Below are 22,630 nucleotides of genomic sequence, written 5' to 3' on the forward strand. Positions count from 1 at the left end.
AGAATCCTCAAAGCAGAACATAGATATGACCCTCCCCCGCAGTGACCGGATGATCATAATGCACTTTGGCTCATGGAACCCCCCCTCTGCTGTGGCGAACAGACTCCAATAGGGTTCCAGAAGATGGTCCATCTACCAGAAAGTAGCACATGGGCTGGTCAAGATGGGGGTGACCGAGGATTAAAGGAGGGAGGCAAGCCCAGCACTGGGTATCAGGGTATTCGACTGGTGCCAAGGATGAGGTGCAAGGGATCCAGGACTGAGAGGCTGGGCACTGGCGACTCATGAGAGCAGATGGAGATTCTGGAATAAGACAATAGCATCAAAACCCCTCCTTACCTTTGTTTCTCCCTCAGTTCATCGCAGTCACTACCACCCTACCCCCAAAATAAATTGAGAAAAACCAATTTAGACCAGATGCAAAACGTTAGAAATATTAATATAATGAGTGGTGGGTTATTAGTCCACATTTCACGTGCCCAACCACAACTCTAACAAGTGTCTAAAGACCATAGATCCTGGGGAATCGCACCCCAGCTTCCTGCTTTGTCACTGATGCACCATCCTGATAAATATGGGTTTTCTCCAAACACTACATGCATTACAGAGAGATATGCATGGCATTGTAAAGTTTGCTGTCAATGCAGGGTACCGCAGAGGTGCAGGGGGGAGAATGGTCTAATTTAGGCACATTGTGTCCACCGGTACTCCACTGTCCCACCTTGGAGATGCACGTCTGAGTCCTGTATGTACATCCGTGCCAACCATGACCTGTAGTGTCTTCTTCAGAGAAGAATGAGGAAGAGACTGGATGTGCTCCTAGCTGCATTTCACGAATATGCAACTGACGAAGAATCATCATCATCCGAGTAAGTGCATGCATTGGAGGAAGGCGATGCTGCAGGTACACGGAAACATTGGCAGATGAGGGCCTCCAATTCAACTTCTCGCAGAGCTTATCTGGGCACGCTAAGCCTGAAGTGCAGCAAAGAGTTCATCCTCCAAGGATGCTGCAGCACTTCAGGTTTCCTCTATGGGGCCTGCTCCGACACAGATGCAATCGTGTGCTCCTACCATCCATTGTCTAATAATCTGCTGTGTACTCCGTCCCATGTAATCCCCGGCACAGCAATGTGAACTCTTTCACCATCTCCTTCACACGTCTCTTGTTCACCCGCTCTCTGCGAAGACAAAAAGCAAATCATGAGCCTTATACAGTGCGGCTTTAATGCAGCGGAGAGATAACACATGGAACAGGTACTGATTTCCTGTACACAAGCCCATCACAAGGAAATGTAAACTTAGCTACCACTTTCCACCACCAACTCCAAGGTAACCAAACTATTCACTTCCTACCACCAAATAACATCAGGTTAATCAGAGGTTTACAGTTGATACCCCTAAGTACACCAGCACCTTCTCACACTGATAATATGTGGCAGAGGGCAAGCAAAACTCAGCACCCTAAAGGACATTAATATAAGGTATATGGACCATACCAGCACACTAACCACCACTCAAACCGGCAACATCTTTCCACACCCAACACGCACACTATTACAACCACAAAGTTCCATCGCCATAAGTGAAAGTGTCTTGTGATATTAAGGATAGTATCAACATTCAAGCAAGAACCATCATCAATGTGACGAGAGCTAGATAAGCTGTACAACCATTCCGATAAGTACGTGTGAAGGTGCAGCAAAGGCGTCCCTTATTGGGCGGTGCTCATCACCACTGTAACGACAATCCCTGCCCCAACATCACAGGAAGGAGATGGGCCAGACTGGCCAACATATGCAGTGTGTATATTGAGGTGGTATATGCGGTCTGTGGGTCTCTGAAACCTGGCACAAGTGCTGTCCAGGACCCACCTTAGAGCAAAGACATCTAGGGAAGGCCAGAGAGCCTGGCCGGGTGCCACAGTAGCAAGGCGCCACTCTAAACTTTGGTTTTTATTAGCATTTTGTAAAACATAAGGACAGAAAACGGGGCCTTCACGACCCTCCCCCTCCCTGCCCCTCACCATGTCCAAACCAAACATAACAGCAGAAAAGAGACCAAACTTTCACATTTTTTCCTAGGTCTTTGGAGCGCCGCAACATGTGACCCATTCAGTTACTGGCTAGAAACCGACGTCGCCCCAGGTCGTGGGGACCCCCCATTTGGGTATTGTCCTTCACAGTGGGGGTCGCGCCCCGGCCAACCGAGGGCACGATTTCGGGGTTAGTGGACATCCCATCCCCATGTCTGCTGGACCCCATACCATTCAGCGAGGAATGAGCATGAGTCATTGTTCACCAATGCAGTCAGTTTGTCCATCAAGAACATGTTCTTACGTTTTTTGGTCCAGTCGTCTTTGGAAGGTGTTTCCGGGCTCTTCCACCTCTGGGCCAGGGCCACTCTGCCTGCTCTCAACATGGTTTCCCACATCCTTGGGTGCTGGTGTATTTCCGCTTCCTCCGGGGGGGGAGGCCAAGCAGCATGGTCAGCGGGTTGAGGGGTAGAGGGTCCTCCGTTACCTCCGCTATCCAATCTCTCACCGCTTCCCAATAGGTTTGTACCTTCGGACATAGCCACCACATATGACTTCTAGTCCCTTACTGGCCGCAGCCCCTCGGGCATTCAGGTGATACCCCTGTGAACATTTTCGAGAGTTTTACTGGGTCCCTGTGCCACCCCTGCAGGATTTTAAAGTTGTGTTCCATATCTGAGATGAAAAGATTGCCATGAAACGATATCTTGAAAATGCGAGCCCAGGCGTCCTCTGATATCTCCTCCCCCGCCAGATCACTCCAAAAACCACGGAAACCTCGCCTAGCCTGGACGTCATGGGTGTTTAGGACAGTGTACATGCGGGAGACCGCTCCCTTTCTAGAGGTTGCTGAGTCAAGGAGTTTCTCGAAGGGAGTTAGTTGTCTCCGCAGGTTAGGGCCCCACGCGGGGTCATTGAGGATGCCCTTGAGACGGAGGTATTCGAAGATGGAGAGGGTCCCGCCTCCCAGTCCCTCCCAGAGGTCCTCATAACTCAAGAATTCTCCCTCCTGAACAGCTGGCCCGCCCATTCCAGTCCCGCATCTGACCAACTCTGGGAATGTCTAAACCCTCTGCTGCCCAATTTCAGGGGGGGCCCCCACAAGGAGGTCATGGGGGACGGCCATAAAGAAAGATGTGCTGTCCGAGGGCATTCCCTCCAAATGTCCCAGAGAACACCCAGGGTCGGGTGGGATAGAGCTTGTTTCGGGATAGACCTGCGAGGAGTCCACAGGAGGTCACAGACTTTTAGAGGGTGGACATCCATGTCCTCTAGGTATGACCAATATGTCCGTAAACCTTCCTTCATGTGTTCTAGTAGGACCCGTAGTTGCGCTGCGTGATGGTACAGTTGGAAATCTGGGAGACCAAAACCCCCCATCTCTCTTGGAAGCGTCAAGGTGGCCCTACCAATCCGCGGGGTTTTCCCCTGCCAAATGAAGTCTCGGACCCCCTTGTGTAGGTCTATAAATGTTTGAGCGGGTACCCGGGTAGGGAGGGCTGTAAAAAGGTATAAAAGCCGAGGCAGTATGTTCATTTTGACTGCCGTCATCCGACCGTACCATGAGAGGATCATTCCTCCCCATCTTCTCAAGTCAGAGGCGATCTCAGATAGCATGGGCTCATAGTTGGAAGACCCTAGTTTTGTTAGATCCCTAGTGAGGAGAACCCCCAGGTATTTTATGTTGTTCTTGCTCACCGCTATCCCATGAAACCTAGTCAGGGGGTCTAGTACCGGGTCCTCCAGGCGCATCTGAAGGAGGACAGACTTGGCGGTGTTTATTTTCAGGCCTGAGAACCTCCCGAACGAACTAACCAGGGACAGGAGGGGAGGGGAGGGACCGAAGAGCCCGGGTCCACTAGATATGCTAGGATATCATCTGCAAATAGGGATAGCTTGAATTCCACCTCTCCCCTTCCGATACCCCTGATATCTGGGTGGGACCTAACCGCTATGGCCAAAGCCTCCATCGTGAGGACATACAGAAGGGGGGAAAGAGGGCAGCCCTGTCTAGTCCCTCGGGTCAGGGGGAAAGATTCTGACAGCACTCCGTTCACCTGGACCCTTGCGGTAGGGGCTCTGTAGAGGGCGGCAACCCAGCTCAGGATGTGCGTCCCAAAGCCCATTCGTTGGAGGAGGAGGGTCATGTATCTCCACTCTACTCTGTCGAAAGCTTTTTCCGGGTCCAGGGACAGGATGCATGCCTCGAGATTTGAATTTTGGGCGAAGTGAACCAAGTCTATCGTTTTGCGGATATTATCCGAACCCTGTCTGCCCCTAATGAAACCCACCTGGTCCCCGTGGACTAGCTTCTGCATTATCCCCTCCATCCGCCTACCCACCACCTTAGCCAAGATTTTGACGTCGATGTTGAGCAGCGATATGGGTCGGTAGGACGAACACTCCCTCAGGTCTTTTCCTTCCTTGGGAAGGACCACTATAATGGCTCCCATCATGGTGTCAGGGAGCGTGCCCCCTACCAACTCCGAGTTGAAAACCTTCGCCAGGTATGGAGACAGGGTGGATCGGAACCTCTTATAGAAATACACAGAAAAGCCATCCTCCCCGGGGAAGTCCCCACCTTCATCCCACTAATCGCCTTCTCCACTTCTTCCTCGGTCACCCGACCCTCCAGCCCCTCTGCCTGATCCTGTGAGAGGGAAGGTATCTGTATGGAGTCGAGGAACTCTTCGATATGGGCATCGCCGCCGTCATATTCAGAGGCATATAGTGTCTCATAATATTGACGGAAGGCTTTGCTTATATGGGGGGTGTCATATCCCAATGTGCCCCTGCTGTCCCTCACTCCCTTCACCATTCTGCTTCTCTGGACCTCCCTCAATTTCCAGGCCAGGATCCTATCCACTCTGTCCCCCTTCTCGTAGTATTTCTGTTTGACCATTTGGAGGCTTTTCTCCGTTTTATGGTGGAGTAGGTCTTTCAATTGGAGCCTGTAATCCTCCAGGGTGGCCATGCGGTCTCGCTCTAGGGTTTGTGCCGGGGAGCCCCCCGGTTGGAGGCGCGCTATTTTTTTCCCTCAGAGTTCTCTCCTGGGTCTCCCTTTCCCTCTTCTGTCGGGAACCAATTTTTATGAGCACTCCTCTTAGTGTTGCCTTAAAGGCGTCCCAGAGAGTGTGTGTGCCCACCTCCCCGTCCCAGTTATCATTGAGCTCGAAGAACTCTGTGATGGCCTCCAGTACAGTCTGGGCATGGACCTAGTCTCTCAAGATGGCGTCGTTACATCTCCAGTGTCCCCTCCGTTCTCTGCACCAGTCCCCTGCCAAGGTGACCCTGACCAAGTCGTGGTCAGACCAGGGGACGGGATCTATCCTGTAACCCGCTATGTGTGGGCGGAGTACCTCGTCCGCAAGGATATAATCTATTCTGGAGAAGGCTTTGTGGGTGGAGGAGTAGTACGAGAAAGAGGGAGTCCCCACTCGGGGGGTGGGTAACGTGTCCACCAGATTCACGTCATAATTCACCCTTTGGAAGCAGCGAGACGTGGCGTCTCCAGCGGGTCTGGGGTTTGGTGCACCTGCCCGTTGTCTATCTCTGGATGGGTCTAGGACCATATTAAAATCGCCTCCCACCACCAATGGGCCTTGGACAAAGGTTTTCAGTCTTTCCCCCACTCCTTCCCAGAATTGGGCCTGGCCCTCGTTCGGGGCGTATACAACCGCCAGGGTTATGGGTGATCCTTGTAGGGAGCCTCGTACGAAGAGGTAGCGGCCTTCGGGGTCCCTTAGGATGGAGTCTTTCTCGAAACTCAGCCCCCTTGCGATCAGAATTGCAACCCCTCTTTTCTTCCCCTTGTGGGATGCATAGAATATCTCTTCAATTCCGCCCCCCCGCAACCTGGGCTCCTTCCCCCTCGCCCAGTGTGTTTCCTGCACAAAGAGTAGGTCCAGCTTAGCCCTCCTAAACTCCCTACAGATTAGGGATCTTTTCGTGGGGGTGTTCAAGCCCCGCACATTCAGGGTTCCCACCCCTAGGGCCGGTCGGTCGTCAGCCATAGTCGCTGTCGCCTTTCCCCTTGGTCACCGGTGTCGCATGGGCGCTCCCTCCCTGCTTACTGTATTTTCTTGTTTGGATCTCTTTGAAACGTTTCCCCAACATCCCCCCCAACGCATTCCCCACCCTGACGCCCCCAACTTGTGAACAAACCCCGACCCCCCCCTCCCCGGCGTCCAGCCATGTAGTTCTTCCATTCCTGGATTGTTGGCTGGACCACCAGCCGGTTCCCCTCGGCCAGGCGTCAGATCCCAAGCTCGCTACCGTGAGCTCCCCCCTTCCCACCTCTCTTCGCTCCCCCGGACCTCCTAATTTGGTTACTCTCCCGGGCCTTGGTTGGTGCATCTCTCGGTTCCCACAGTTATGATCCCCTCTATGCCCCCTTATACTTGTAGTTCAGGGGGGTGCAGCAAACCAGGCATCTCCAGTGTCTTTCTGCTTTCTAGACCCGATGATCTCCGTGGGGTCGCTGGTGTCACCCCTCTGAGTCGGCCCGGGCCTCCTCCATTGGTGTTGGTGGTGTGTTCAATTTCTTGAACTTCCTCGCGCCGGTTTTCCTGCTTCTGGGGTTGGGCTGCCCGGGGGTACCCCCTCTGAGCGCCTCCGGATCCACTGATTCCCTACGGGGGGCGGGTTCGCCCACAATCTTGAATAGCGCCTTTAATGTCTTCTTCGGTTACCAACTTTGTGCGTTGGCCAGAGTATTCAAAGGACAGGGAGAAGGGATATCCCCATCTGTAGCGGACACCCTTCTCTTTCAGTTGTTGTGTCAGAGGGCGGCACATCCTCCGTTTGGCTAGGGTGTAAGCAGAAAGATCTTGAAAAATGGCGATCTGTGCGCCGTTATAGGTTATCGCCCCCGCTTTCCTCGCAGCCTCCTGAACTTTGGCTTTCTCCGTGTAATAGTGGAAGCGGGCCAGAACCGTTCTGGGGCCCCCCGCTCTTCCCCCGGCCCTGTGTACCCGGTCAAACGTGAGTTCCGTCGTCATTTCCTCAGCAAACAAGAGGGTGATGATGTCCCTCACCACTCGAGTCAGCTCTCTCTCCGTCTCACCCTCCGTCTCCGGAATTCCAAAGAACCTTAGATTGTTCCGCCTTTCCCTGTTTTCATAGTCATCCATGATCCTGGCTCTCTCTTCATCCCTCTTCTCCAAGGCCGCAAGCCGTGTGCCAAATTGGATTTCCTGAGATGTAGAGGACGTTTGATAGTTTTCCACTTGTAGGATCCTATCCTCAATTTTGTCTACCCTTTGGGTCCAGCTTCTCGAACTTCTGGGCAATGTCGGATCTCATTTCTCTGATCTCCTGAAGGATGGAGGCGAAGCCCTTTTCCATCGGCATTGCGGGTTGGCCTGCGGGTTCCGTGTGGGCCATGGCTCCGGAGACAGTGGGGACCTCAGTCGTGTTTGCTGTTTCTTGGAAGCGAAACGTTTGTAGGGCCTTCTTCCAGCTCATGGGGTGTCGTTGGTCCTTTGCCGCTGGGTCCGCTGCTGTCCAGGGGGCCCGGGGGGGGGGGGGGAAGAGTGCCGTGCCACCCCAGGATCAGTCCGTAGTGCGTCGCACCAGTGGGTTTTGTAGTCGATGGAATGTCCCCCGCGAGGGGGTGGGGCGGCCCTCCAGGCGGGCACTCGCCCCGCCAACTGAGGACGGGGGCCTCTCACCTGGGTCACGGGCAGCCTGCGAGTTCAAGGTGGGCCGGGGGTGCACTGATGCGGAGGACGCCGGAGGTGTGTGTCGGTTCTCTTGGGTGGCGTGATCATGGGGTCTCCTTCCGGGGCTAGGGTGCTTATTGCCCCCCCAGCTGCTTGGTGGGTCGTGGCCCAGTGGGCCGCTGTGGTTGTGCTGCGCTGACCCGGGGTCGAGTTGTTGTGGGTCTCCAGGGTGTGGGGTCTGGTCCTAATTTCAGGTGGGGCAGCCCCCCAATCGGGCCTGTTGAGCTGAAGGAGGCCTCTGGGCGGGCACACGCCCCACCGGTCCCAGCGGGGGCCACACACCAAGGTCAACCTCTTTGGTTGGTTAGGTCCTGACAGACTGATTAACTGTCTGCTGCCTGAAGCCCTCTCTGGCGGTGGGGCTGGTGATCCGGGTCCGGGGGGGGTGGGGAGGTCCGGGGGAGTGCGCCCGCCTCCCCTCCTTTTATGGGTCCTCGCGGTGCCTGGGGGGGTCTTCTCTGGGCGTGCACAAGCCCCGCCAGTCTCCAGCGGGGGCCTCACACCCGGTATCCTCTGGGCCTCCGCGCTCTTTAAGTCCTCCTTGCAGGGGGAGGGCCACTTTCCTGCTGCCTGTAGTCCTCCCTGGCGGTGGGGCTGGAGATCCAAGACCGGCAGGCGGGCGAGGGTTGAGGAGCCGCAGCCTCCCTCACGGGTGAACCGCAAGCCTCCCCAGGGGGCCTGAACCGGCGCCCACGCCTCTCCGGAGGCCGATCAGGGCCGGCGCTCTTGTCTCGCGGTCGGGCGCGTATCGCACGCGACCCGCGCCGTCTTCGCCTTGGGCGAACCCTCCGGATTCTCCGTGCGCCACCGCTGTGGGGGGTGGGCACCCGCCACAGTGCAGGAGTGTTGGCGGGCCGCGACTCTATCTTCCGGGTTCGCGGCCGCCCGGGTCCTCTGCGGCACTCCCGCTGCTAAGTCCACAGCACCCGATCTCCGCTCTCACGGTGTCCTCGGACCCCGCTGTTTCGATCGGTGGGGGCCCCGGGGGTTCCCCTGCACTCCGGTTCACTCTCTTGCCATGGGGGGTCCCCGGGGGAGGGGGCTCAATCCCTCTTGTGATCCGGCTGTTGGAGGAGCACGAGAATCAGGCCATTGCCTGCGCGCCCCCTGGTGGCCAGCAAGGCGCCACTCTAAAGGAAACCCAGATAAAGTGGTAAACTACAGGCTGTCCAAACAACTGAAGGGGATCAATGAGGGCGAGCGAGCGAGGAGAGAACGAGTGTGAAAAAGAGAGCGAATGAGCAAGAAAGAAAGTAAAGAAGAGCAAGAGGGAAAGAAAGCAAAACAAGGGAAAGAGCGAGAAACAAAGAGCGAGCGGGAAAGAAAGAGCAAGCAAGAAAGAAAGGACAGAAGTGAGTTGATCATTGCATCCTTGGTAGGAGAAAGGGAAGGAAGGCACTTTTATAGCAAGCTTTTCATTTGTATATAGTGATACCATGCTACAGGGGCATGTATATCTGCCAGGTGTGACAATCGCATGTAACAGTCTCTGAAGCAATCTATGGAATGACAAACCATAACCTCAGGACAATATAACCCACCAACGCTTGTCAACATAAGACCATTGTCACAATAATGAATTCTGCACTCCGATAGTACTTGCTATTACTGATCAAGAGGTTCCCTCCGAGCCCGAGGGACACACATACCGGAGTATCTGTTGACTGAAGTTTTCCTTCTGTTCGCGGTTGACCCGGGTGGAGGGGAAGCCCTCTTGAAGCATAACTTCCTTGATCCAGACACTCAAATGGCTGAAGCAGTGCTTATTCAGAGAAAAAAGGATGTCTGCAAAGTTATCCATGAGGCTGCGAGCTGCATGACCTCCGATCCCCTGCGAAGAACAAGGACAGGTAGTGAGTAAGTGCGACACAGAATAACAGGTATGGCTATAAAAGAGCAAGGGAACGGATAGGACAGGTACTGGATTAAATGCAATAGTTGTAGTAGAGACAGAGCAACTGCACTGCGTTTCGCTTTTTGCTAAAATATTCAAATCTAGCTGTACCCTTTGCTGTACTGTGTTTTACCTTTTGCTAAATATTCAAAACTAGCTGTACCCTTTGGCTGTACTGTGACGTTGGTTGTGCCCAGCGGCTTCATTGTGCTTTTCTGTCCTCTGTTCCTGTCCTGCCTCTTCTGCTCACACCCCCCCACACACTATACTCTTGTGTGCCCACCCCCTCACTTCCCCTATCTCTTCTTCCCCCTCCTCCACATCACATGTGGCACTCCCCTTTTCTCTATTGACTATCCTTCCCTTCTCACTAAGTCTGGTAGGAAAAAGTTCAAAAAGGATATCTTGGTCTCTAACCGTGTTCTCCCTATCGCTGACACCTACACCAGCGCATCCTCCAGATTGACCCTCATCGACATCCTCTTTTTCTTTCCTTCGCCAGACCGTTGGACTCCCCATATGGTCTATGTGCTCTCTCCTTCTATTCTTCTCTCATTAATGGTGGCACCTGGTGGGTGGCCTTCCTGGACCCCTTCCACTCCTCAAGATCATCATGATTGTCTAACCTTAATGGCAGTGTCCTTGTCTAATGCCCCCAGGCCAACCTCCTCTTGGAAAGACGCTTCCTGTGCCTCATCAACATCCTTCCTTCTTCTGCTGTGCCCTCTTGCTCCCCCCTCCGACTTCCCTGCCTCCACCTCCGCCTCCTCCTTGGCTACCTACCCTCTTCTGCCCCCTCTCGCGCTCCTTCTACACCTCTGCAGGAAGTACCTCTGATTTGTACCCCTCCCCGGAAGTCTTTCAAGGTTGGCAAACTTCTCCATATTGCCACTCTGAACTCTCACTCGGCTGTCAAACACTCCTCCGACATCTGCTGCCTCCTGGAAGAAATCAGCCTCGATCTCACCGAGACACGGTCCACAGCCAGCTCTGTCACAAGCATTGACACTCTCCTCCCTGATGGCTACAAGATGCTCTCTGCACCCAAATCCAATTGTCCTGGAGGGGGTGTAGTCTTATAATTCCCTGAGTGGATTCCTGTCTCTGTGATTCCTATGCAGGCCTACTCCTCCTTCGAATGCCTTGTTCTGCAGGATTTCTCTCTCACCATTGCTATCTATCGGTCACCTGGTCAGACTACCTCTTTCCTCTCTGAGTGGGCTGACCTCTCCTCCTCCCTCCGCCCACTCATCTCCTCCTTGGTGACCTCAACATCCACCTGAGTGTCTCCGTGTCTGTCTCCCTCTCCCTCCCTTCCTCCCTCCCTCCCTAACCCACTTACGAATCCTCTCTCCTGGAGTTATCACTTTCTTCTTTCCTCCGATGTCTCCCCTTCTAACCCACAAGCCAAGCCAGCTCCAGCTTTGCCACCTAACTTCTCAGTCATCCGGCCCTTGAAGCGTGTGCCAGTTGAGGCTTTCGCTGCATCTTTCTCTCCCCTTCCTCCACCTCTGGCTCACTCTCATCCTGACACTGCTCTTTCCAAGCTCCACTCTGCTATCTCTGAAACTCTCGATGTTCTTGCCCTGCCACGAGGATTCACTTGAAACCCAAAGCCAAGTGCAACTCTTGGTACGACTCTGACCTCGTCACCCTCAAATACAAGTGTAGGGTGGCTGAGAGGAAATGGCGGCCATCTTGTGCATCCTCTAACAAACTGGCCTGCGCCTGCTCCCAAGACAGTACCAACTCTCGGTCCACACTAAGAGGAGAGCTGACATCCAAACCTGCGTCTCTGCAGCATCAAACAGCTGGCCAATCCTGCTGCAGACTCTACCTCTCCTGTCCCCTCCCCGGCCCTCTGCACAGCCCTGGCTTCCAATTTCATTGCTAAAACCCATGACATCCTGTACAACCTCTCCTCCTCCTCCTCCTCCTCCTCCTCCCTCTACTCTACCCCCCTCCCGTGGCCAGCCCGCCCCCCTATTTTTATCTTCCTCTCCCCCGACGAGATCTCTAGACAAGTCCAATCTATGACAGTCTCATCAAAACAGGTTCTTCCCTGTACATCCAAAACCATCAAGGACCATATTGACAGCCTTGCTCCTGCCCTGGCCGTCTTTTGCAACCACTCCTTCACCAATGGAGCCTTCCCCTCTCCTCTGAAGCACTCTTGTGCACCACTTCTCAAGAAACCCACAGCCAAACCCTCATCCCCGGCTAACTATCGCCCGATCTCCATCACTCCTTTCTTGGGCAAACTCCTGGAAAAGCTGGCCACTCCCAGCTCAACCTCCACACTGATTCTGTTGGTTGTCTCCATGACCATCAATCTGGCTTCAGAGCAGCCAGAAGCACAGAAACCGCTCTCCTGAGCATCCATGAAGACCTGCTCTCTAACCTTGATTCTAATCTCCTTTCTGTCCTCATCCTACTTGACCTCTCTTCTGCCTTTGACACGGTCTACCATGCCATTCTGTTCAATCGCCTCTGTGATAACCTGGGTATTACTGATCAGGCCCTGGCCTGGCTGACCTCTTTCCTCTCCAACCGATCCTTCCAGGTCCAACTTAGGTCCTTCCTTTCCTCCATCTTATCCTCCACCTGCAGTGTTCCCTCGGGGTCTACTTCTCTTCCTGGCTTTTCAACAAATACCTGGCACCCCTTGACCACCGCATTGCTGACCTCTGCTCTAACTTGCAGTGCTATGCTGATGACACTTATATCACTTTCAAGCGGCCCTCTTCCATCTCTTCTTCCTCTCTCATCTCTTATCGTCTGTTATCCAGGAGTGGTGTGTCGCCAACAACCGCTGCTTAAATGCCAGTAAGACAGATCCTCCTCATCGGCACTCCTGCAGCTTCCTTTCCTGTCACTCTCTGGCCGGCCTCCCTTGGCCGTCTTCCTGCTCCCACGTGCGAGCCTAAGAACCTTGGGGTAATTTTTGACTCCACGCTTTCCTTTCCTCCACATATCTCTGATGTCTCTAAGAAATCAAACTACCAACTGCACCTCCTCAGGGGTATTCTCCCTTTCCCCTCCTTTCCCCAGAAGTTCACTGTCTCTAGAGCCCTGGTTCTATCTAGGCTGGACTATTGCAACAGCCTCTTTCTAAAGCTACCTGCCACTACGCTCTGCCCTCTGCAACTCATCCAGAACAGGACTGCGAGACGAGTCCTTGGCCTCAAGCCCAGGGATCGTATCTCTCTGGCCATGAAATCTCTTTATTGGCTCCCAGTGGCTGCAAGGATTACGTTTAAGACCCTCTGCATTGTCAACAAGGCCTTCTGGGGCTTGGGACCGCAATACCTTCAACTTTCACTTCGGAAAAACCTTCCTACTATATTCGCTCCTCCAACTCCCTCATGGTAAGTCGCTTCTCCAAACAGCGAGCTGGTGGTAGAGCTCTTTCCTCGGCTGTGGCCTCCCTCTGGAACAGCCTCCCGGCCTCTCTGAAACTTGAGAACCATCTTCGGTTCAGGAAGCATTCTCTCTTCCTCTCCCCTGCTGATCTCTGTCTGCCTCTGCACTGGGCTCCTGGCTACCCTCTGAACTCAGGCCCAGACCCATGCCCACCCAGCTGCTTACCCACACTGCCTCCTGGCAACCCTTGCACTTGGGTCTGTATCTGCAACCCTAGAGTCCCCTTAGCTGCACTTATTGACACCCATTGTCAGCACTTCATTCTTGCATTTGCAACCTACTGGCCGCACTACCTGTTTTGTTCACGTGTTCAGCACTTTCCACACTTCCCCTGCCCTTTGCACTTTGACCCCTCGCCTCTCCCCTGCATTTGCACTTTCTCAATAACACTGGGCCTACTAAGATTGCTGTTTTTTTCCTCCCTTGCCTCGTCGCGCCCTGAAACACTTGTGTATTGGCGCGATATAAATAAAATATGTCATATCATCCATGTTAAACAAATTTACATACAGTTCTAGTGGAGGTAGGGAATGGCTAGTGGACACATTTATGGCAGGTACATGGCTCACTGGATAAAGAGGGAAGGGTTCTAGTGGAGGTAGGAAATGGCCAGTGGACATATTCATGGCAGGTACGTGGCACACTGGATAAAGAGAGTAGGTTTCTAGGGGAGGAAAGGAATGGCTGGTAGACATTTATGGCAGGTACGTGGCACACTGGATAAAGCGGGAAGGGTACTATTGGAGGTAGGAAATGGCCAGGGGACATATTCATGGCAGGTACGTGGCACACTGGATAAAGAGAGTAGGTTTCTAGGGGAGGAAAGGAATGGCTAGTGGACACATTTATGGCAGGTACATGGCTCACAGGATGAAGAGAAAAGGGTTCTAGTGGAGGTAAGGACTGGTTAGTGGACACATTCATGGCAGGTACGTAGCACACTGGACAAGAGAAGGGTTCGAGGTGAGGTAGGGGTGGTCACATTCATGGCAAGTACATGGATCCTGGGAAGAGAGGCAGGGAATAACTAGTGGGCACATTTATGGCAGGTGCGTGGCTCACTGGATAAAGAGAGAAGGCTTCTAGCAGAGGTAGGAAATGACCAGTGGACACATCACATTCATGGCAGGTATGTGGCTATCTGGATAAAGAGGGAAGGGTACTAGTGGAGGTAGGAAATGGCTAGTGGACACATTCATGGCAGGTACGTGGCTCACTGGGTAAAGAGAGAAGGGTTCTAGTGGAGGTAGGAAATGGCCAGTGGACCAATTTATGGCAGCTATGTGGATCCTGGATAAAGGGAGAAGGGTTCTAGTGGAGAGAAGGATTGGCTAGTGGACACATTCATGGCAGGTATGTGGCTCACTGGACAAGAGAAGAGTTCTAGGTGAGGTTGGGGTGGTCAGATCCATGGTAAGTACGTGTATCCTGGAAAAAGAGAGAAGGGTTGTAGTGGAGGTAGGGAATGGCTAGTGGACACATTCATGGCAGGTACGTGGCACACAGGCTAAAGAGAGAAGGGTTCTAGGGGAGGTAGGGATTGGCTAGTGGGCATTCATGGCAGGTACATGGCACACAGGATAAAGAGAGGGGTTCTAGGGGAGGTAGGGAATGGCTAGTAGACACCTTTATGGCAGGTATGTGGCTCACTGGATAAAGAGGGAGGGTACTAGTGGAGGTAGGAAATGGCCAGTGGACACATTCATGGCAGGTACGCAGCTCACTGGATAAAGAGAGAAGGGTTCTAGTGGAGTAGGGAATGGCTAGTGGACACATTCATGGCAGGTACGTGGCACACTGGATAAAGAGAAGGGTTCTAGTGGAGGTGGGAAATGGCCAGTGGACACATACATGGCAGGTACGCAGCTCACTGGATAAAGAGAGAAGGGTTCTAGTGGAGTAGGGAATGGCTAGTGGACACATTCATGGCAGGTACGTGGCACACTGGATAAAGAGAGAAGGGTTCTAGTGGAGGTAGGGAATGGACAATTGACATATCCTTGTCAGTTAAGTGGATGATTGGCTAAAAGAGATTGGCGTGAATAGCATCTGGGAACGAGTGATTACGTTAGTGGCAGGTATTTTCAACACTACTCAGAGGGAATGACACATCTAATCTATGGGGCAGGTAGGAAAGGTCTACGAGTAACTGAACTGGAACAGGGATGACTGACTGAGGTTCTGAGCAATGGAAACACAGCATACAGCATAAAGGTCCTCTCAATAACAGTGCATACTTAAATGTTGCCCTAAATGTACTTCCTATTAGGCTTATATTACTAACAAATGCATAACATCTGACCACGCCCTGTGCAAGGAGTCACCCTGGGTTTGTGAGGGATCCATTTGATCATGAAAGCCTCATGGATGTGCAGGGTGATTGGAGGAAAAATACCTATGGAGAACATTTCATCAGCTTAACGATCTCCAAGAAAGTGTCAACCTGTGTCCATCCCATCATCATCATCATAAATCCGAAGTGCTCAGGTTTATGCTAAGTGGAGAAATATCCTCATCCAACGAAATATATTTTGTAAGGCTATTCACTCTGCACTTGCCAAGCTGTTCCGATTCCCCTGAGGGAGCTGCTCCCAACCACTTCCTCGGCTAACTTCCAATCAAATAAGAGCAGTGCCTGGCAGCTTGTGGTGTACTATCCAAACTCTTTCCGATTTGCTGGTCAAGGTAACAACCTGGCCATGGATAAGACTATCAAGACCTGTAAAATGTTGCCCCTTGGCATTAGAAGAACAAATCTGAAGACCACATACATTATCTGAAAGTCAGGAAAACTGGCATGTAGTCAGGGCAATGAGCAAGGCCATCTCAAAGTATGTCCTCAGATGTGGGCTTCATAATCCCCTGAAGGTCTGGTACTGGATGGCCCGAAGACTATTTAGATATAACTGGGTCTGGCCTGGATCCTGATGCAGAGCAGACAATCAACCCCACAAATGAGATAATACCAGTGACCGAATGAAACGCTCAGAACCCAGATGATCTTCACAGCAGCATCATCTCTTCTAGCCACCCCCTGACTTGCTGGAAACCATTAGCCAGAAAGGGTATCTAGCTCAAGACCCAGATACTAAATCTGAGCTTGTCTAATGCTGCAATCAGTGGCCTTGGAGAGCTCCAGAGGACTATCTCTGCTGCGCCATCCATAATGCCAATCACAGTAGACCGACACCAAGAATGCTACAGCTGGTGCTGTAACCTGACAAACAGAATAACAGACCCCTGACAGACTACCACAAAAGAACAATTAAAGAGCTTGGGAAGATCCACCCCCCCCGTCAGATGGTTCAAAGGTTTGATTCCTGCTACTTGCATGGCTTTGCTCTGATAAAACTAACATATATGCCAACATAGTATTCCAGACTTTGCAAAAACGCACTGAAAAAAGGGGACCACTTTTGCATAAGGTACTAATCACTCATGCTGGTGAACAACGAAGCCCACTCAACAAATGATTTTCCTTCCGTGATTAAGCAATACATACACTGCAGTCAAGCTAACTTTAGGGGGAATCGGAGCTATATGAACTATTCAACTTGTATAAACACACCAAGCCACTCCTGACTGGAGGCAGTTTGAGAGAATTGCTCTGTAAATCCTTCCGCTTTCAAATACCCACCAGCTGCCAGGTGGGACATTTGAAATGTTCTTATTCTACAGCACAAAGAGCTGTAGCTGGAACCAGAAATAGCTAGGACTGTGCCATAGGAACAGTCTACATTACTGGATCCAAGATCTAACTCCAACCTTGTGCGTGGATTCATTACCTGGAATATTACCAATAGGAACATTTAAAGGATGTGAGTGGGGCAGGTTGTAAAGCAAAATAAGAGCCTTCCAGCTCATCACTCAATGTACACCATTTCTCGGCAAAGTGACCTGGAGCTCCAGAAAAAAAGATATATGCTGTAGAAGGTACCAACAAACAAGATCTCAGTTTCAGCAGGCGAGTTCGCATTGAGGACAAAAATCTCAAACTGCACTATCCTGAAAAGAGCAGTACTTGCGGCACCATGCCCTTGCTGAAAAGAGCAACACAGGCTTTCAAAAGAGGTGATCGAGCCACCTGCAGCGACAGCACATGAGAACAGTTTACTGCGCACCCTTTATCCACAGCCCTTGGGACCAGATCACTGAGCCACCTTTAAACGGAGGGAAATTAAGGCACTATTTAACAAGCATTAGCATGATAAGGACAGCTATGCTTTTAAAGTCTTCTCCCAGGCCTTACTCACAACTATGGTTCCATTTTTCTCCCATGTTTCGTAAATATAGTAAATGAGCCACACTGGGAAAGGGTTGTAGACTTAACAGTGCTCATGTCAGCATTCGTATTCTAAAAGGAGGCGGGCGGTACTGCCACACATTGTGCACATATCGTAGAGTAAGTCTCCGGTGGCCTCCTCATCAAAGTCAGCGTTATGAGTGGTAACCATGAGATGCCAAGAAAAACAGACAGCCATAGGAGAAGTGCATCTTCTTTGATGGTCTTCACATGACAACCGCTGCGGCAACAGATACGGATAAGAGAGAGGCTGGAGAAGGACGAGTCTCCCAGAACACAGAGAACAAGGTGGAGTGATGTTATCAGAAAAGGAAGTGTTGGGACACTGAAGAGTGTGGACCATTTGTGGGAGAAATGTCAGAGCTAGGGAAAATATCCGGCAGACAGCCGGTGACGGAAAAAAGACAAGAGAGAACCAAGTTGCCAAATACTGTGAGGAAAAGGCACCAGCGAGAGGATCTATGAATCAGAGACCTGTGAGGGGAACCAGATCTTGACAAGACAGTGAGTCACTGAAAAGTCTCAGCCAAAACAAACATGCAGGAGATAAGAGTCCCGGCAAGATATGGGGTCTCTGAGGGAGACTGGATCCAGACACCAGAGGTGTTGCAGGAACTGAGCGGGTGAGCAGGTCTGCAGGTCCATGCAGACAGGCACACAGGCACACTTGAGGCACCAGATGCAGGAAGAGCAATGATTCATGGAGACGGCTTAACATTAGAGTGCCACATACCAGTAGTCAGAAGGACTATTGAAAGGAACAGAGTGGACGAAGAGCTTCAGCAGCAAAGAGCCTAGAACAGGCAATAGTAAGGGGAGGCCCAGGGCCACAAGCACAGTAAAGTAACTATAGAGTAACTGTAGAAAGTGGAAGGAGTATAGCACAAAACATGTTGCTTTCTGGAAAAGGAGTGCAATCCCAAAGTGAAAGTAGTAAACCAAATCAAGTGCTGCATTCTTGAACAATAAGTAGAAGCCACACCGTGACCAAGGTGAAACAGTCCAATCACATGAATCGCTGCGCCTGGGGGGAACAGAGGGATAACCTTTAGTGCACAAGCGTAAAAGGAGAGGAACACAAATAAAGCTACATTCTGCAAGATGAAGTGCAATCTCCATGGGTAACAAGGTCATGAAGAAATCCAAGAAAGACATTGCATTCTGGGAAATGGAGTCCAATCTCAGAATATTACCTGCAACAAAGTGACCTTATGGTCATCGTCACAAGGGCCTGGGCATGGCATCCCTAGCTCCTTAAAGCCTGCTGAAATCTCGAGAGATGTATACACATACCACGTCACCAAATTACTTTCAGAAAAGCAATGCTTAAGGTCTGCACCTCCCAGAAATCCCCACATTGACAGAGGGAAACCCTGAACCGGCTTTGTGATAGTCGATGATGACGCCGAAGGAAGAGGATTACAGAGATACCTTATTGGAGTGACACTATGTGATGAAAGCCAAGGTGATCCAGAACGTACCAACTACCAACTCTGAAAGGCACTGCTTCTCCCATAATCACATTCTTATAGAGAGGGAAAACCAGGAAAACCAGAAAATGCATGTACATATTTGAGAGCATGAGGAGAACCGGAGTACCACCAAAGAGGACATTTAGAGAAACCCACATTCCCCCCTACCCATTTAAAGCCAGGAAGGGCAGAAGAAAGGGGGTCTCTCACCCAAGCAGTAATGCAGAATTACAGGAATTCCCCTTCACTCATGCCACACCTGGACGGGGGAGAACTCATGTTCCCTCACAGCTGCAGGCACGACTGGATGGGGACCCTTCCAGCTCCCCTCTACTCACGGAAATGGATGGGAGAAACACCAACATCAAGACTCATGAAGGAGATGCGATTTTACACCCTTCCCCACCCCAAAAGGGGAATGCCTACCACAACCACTGACCTGCCAAAATGAAGGGTGTTAACCTTCCGGCAACAGGCAAGGAGAGCAAGCATGACCAGGGAGAAGATTACAGAATGTGCTGGAAGGAAGATACAGGCTTGCCTGTTCAAAAGCTTCCCTCAGAGGAGCAGATGTCCACCGAGCGTGCACATATCCTTCATGCCACCTGCCCATGCAATCAAGGTGAAACCATACATTTCAAGCCCTCTAGAGAAGTCGCCTCGTAGAACAGTATTGGGGAGTGCAGTGGAGAGCTGGCAAGCTGCAGAGCGGGTATTAGGAGAGAGGTGCAGACAGAACAGGAGGCTGGAGGCTGGTGAAGGGATGGGGCCAAAGGGCTGGTAAGGAGAAGGTGAGGAGATAAATCAGGAGGTATGAATATGAGGGCAGTGCGATAGAGGCGGGGAAGAGGGAGGAGGTTTTAAGGAGGATATCCAAGTGAGGGTGAGGAGTCAGGAGGTGGTGAGGAGGGGAATCAGGAGGAGCAAGGAGGCATATCAGGGAGTGAGCGTAGAAGAGTTTCAAGGTGCTAAGGTGGAATAGAAGAGGGAGTGTGGGCGAGGAGAAGAGTCAAAGGTAGGAGGAGAGAAACAGGAGCAAGGAGGCAGAATGGAGGTATACAAGAGGGAGTTAGGGAGAAGAGTGAATATTACAGGAAGTGAAGGAGGTGGCGAGGTTGGAAAGGAGGAATAGACATGAGTCCATACGTGGTGAGGAGCGATAAGGAGGAGCAAGGAGAAGAAGGTGGAAAACAGTAAGGCGGTACAACTGGACACAGGCAAGTTTGCGCCATTTAGGGCAACACAAAAAGTGGCCACTGTCCCTTTTTATTTTCCCTTTTACATTCACATGAGATTTTTCCCTGCACATTTCAGCAGGAATATTTTTTGAGAACCCTTGCGCAGCTGTGCAATTACGTGAGAATGCTGCTTGCGGGAATGCAACATAGTTTCATTCTCACAAGACTAAATCATCAGGACACTAAAATCGGCTCCCCAGCCCCTCCCCCATCATTATCACTGTGCACCCCCCCCCCCCCGACACACCATGTAGTCATACTTCCACTCAGCTCCTAAAATATGCTTCCTCTTGTTTTGTCAAAAGTCAAGCTTCACATTGCCAGAAACATTCTGCAGAAAGAAACGACTGGACTGAAAAAAGACCTCTATCTCTCCCCAAATTGTCCAACTCACAAATGGGATGGAAGGTCAAGAAATCGAACATCAGTCTCTCCACCCATCATGTTTCCTTTCACCCCGCCACATTTTAGCCAGGTCTCATGGTAAGGATGGTTGTCACATATTCGCTTCCCAAATACAGAGACATCCTAAGTTAATTATATATTTTTATAGGATGGAAAATAAAATAGTTTGACAGTTCACCTTTGGATGACCTCAACAATAAAGAAGTTAACTTGTTTAAACATTTTGATTGTAGCTCTGTAATAGTTACCTTAACTAATGTGGTCTGCGGCGCACACTGGCATTTCATTACGTTATTTTACATAATGCATGGATCTCTGTAGGCCACAGCACAGGTTTCCTGCTCTCAGGTCATACCTTATTTCAAAAGGGTGTATGTAGTATTACAGTACTCCTGTGGGTGCCTTTAGCAGCGTCAGTCCATAAGGACTATATTTCTCCATAGGAACTGGGAAATGCCAGCTCTAGCTAGCAATGTGCCCGCCAGCTAGGTATCACTGCAGTGAATGCCCACGATGATCCCACACACTGAAAACAGTGAGATATCAACTTCAAAATAATTATGGTGCATCAGCTTCATTTTGGCATTAAATTGTCAAGTCTCTGTCCCAACTTCTGCCAGTTGCCTTTTTTAAGGATCATTTTCCTTCAATATGTCAATCATTACCTCCCCAGTAATGGTCTTTCTGTAGCGTGCATTTGCTTAGAAAAACATGATCTGCGTAGCTTGCCATCTAGTGGCTGATTTGGAGTATTACACTTTTTTCAGAATCAAAATCAGAGGGTCGACAGGGGTGTTCCTGCCACACTATCCCTACTCAACATTTGCAGCTACCTAGGACCCCTCACACAACCACATCCTCATTGTTGTTTCCTGCTATGATGTCTATGTGTTGCATGAGACAGTGTTTTAAAGCTCCCATGCAGGGGTGTTGCCAGGTCTGGCAAAGACCCGGGGCTAGGCTGATGTCTGAACTGTCGAGACTGGGGGCTAGCTAGCCTTTTGGCTGTAGCTCCTGAGATTCTATCCGGGGCTACAACCAAAAGACCAGGGGCTATAGCCCCCTTAGCCCCCCCACCCCCTAGCAACGCCTCTGCTCCCATGTCATTTTAAACAGCTGCACGCTACCGAAAAAATATTACTGGGTAAGTAATGCTCCGCTTATAAGGCGTGTGAATCCGTTTAGATTCACATGCTTTGCAAATTGTAGCCAGCAGTGCTGGTTGCAAGTAGTGGGTGAGCTGAGGAAACCGTGCATATGGAATGTCACAGTATTGCTTAGCCCAGCTGTGAATCGGCCCTCGCTTGCATATCCACACAATAGCATTGGGTTCATGTGCAAATGGAACTTCCTGTTGCTCCTTTGCACAGTGTATCAAAAGGAATATTTGCATGGTGTGCTCTGGGGGGTTTAGGGAATAATCCACTTAGCAAATGGTAGAATTAGTGAGTCATCCCCTCTTCCTATTGTGAAGGAGACAAATAACTGGTTTGTTGTGCACAATTACTTTATTTACTTATATATAATAGGAGAGTGCACAGTGTTTTCTACCCTCTGCTTTTTGGATTTGGAGAGAAGTCTGGCAGTTCTATTGACTGATTTACATACCACTTTGAGATGTATTTTGGGGAGGAAAACGAAAATGTACTAAAAACCACATTACATTTGTGAATGGTGACAAATGGTTCATTCACAAAGAGCCATCTTGCATGTGACGTCATTTAGCAAGGCTATATTCATTGGTTTGATAGGAGGATCCATTAGCTTGTGAAGTATGATTTTTAGATGCCAGTAAGGGGGAGGGGTATGGGGGGGCGAGGGAGAAGGGCAAGAGGTGGGTAAATGCACTTTATTCTTTCCATAACAGCCTTGCACGTTCCACCAGAACACAACTTTTGGTGTAAGGTGGTGTATGCCGCCAGTGTGGCCAAATGAAGTTTAAACAAGTTGTTCACTCAGACTGAATCAAGGAGTTGAAGCAGCAAGGTGACAATATGGCAGGAGAAGAGTCAACGGGATTGATGTCTTTCTTTGTGCATCAAATGACAAACGGCGTACAATTATTGACGGATCAGTATCTTGTATTTCGTTTCCGTGCCTCGTGCAGTATGTCTAGGCACCAATGCCAAATTTGTTT

At 50.9% G+C, this 22,630-nt stretch overlaps 1 protein-coding gene across 2 annotated transcripts in view; it reads right to left on the reverse strand.

Moving 5' to 3' along the window:
* Positions 1 to 407: 407 nt before the first annotated feature.
* Positions 408 to 22,630, reverse strand: part of IPO13 (importin 13) — an 848,611-nt gene continuing 826,388 nt past the window's right edge. For both annotated transcript variants that reach the window (XM_069642404.1, XM_069642403.1), the window contains exons 19-20: positions 9,408 to 9,589; positions 408 to 1,181 (exon numbers count right to left, since the gene is read on the reverse strand). In XM_069642404.1, coding sequence (XP_069498505.1) covers positions 1,085 to 1,181; positions 9,408 to 9,589 — 279 coding nt within the window. In that variant the 3' untranslated portion in view covers positions 408 to 1,084. The remainder of the gene's footprint in view (positions 1,182 to 9,407; positions 9,590 to 22,630) is intronic.

This window comes from Ambystoma mexicanum, chromosome 1q (assembly GCF_040938575.1).
Source record: "Ambystoma mexicanum isolate Mex_15411 chromosome 1q, UKY_AmexF1_1, whole genome shotgun sequence".
Lineage (NCBI taxonomy): Eukaryota > Metazoa > Chordata > Amphibia > Caudata > Ambystomatidae > Ambystoma > Ambystoma mexicanum.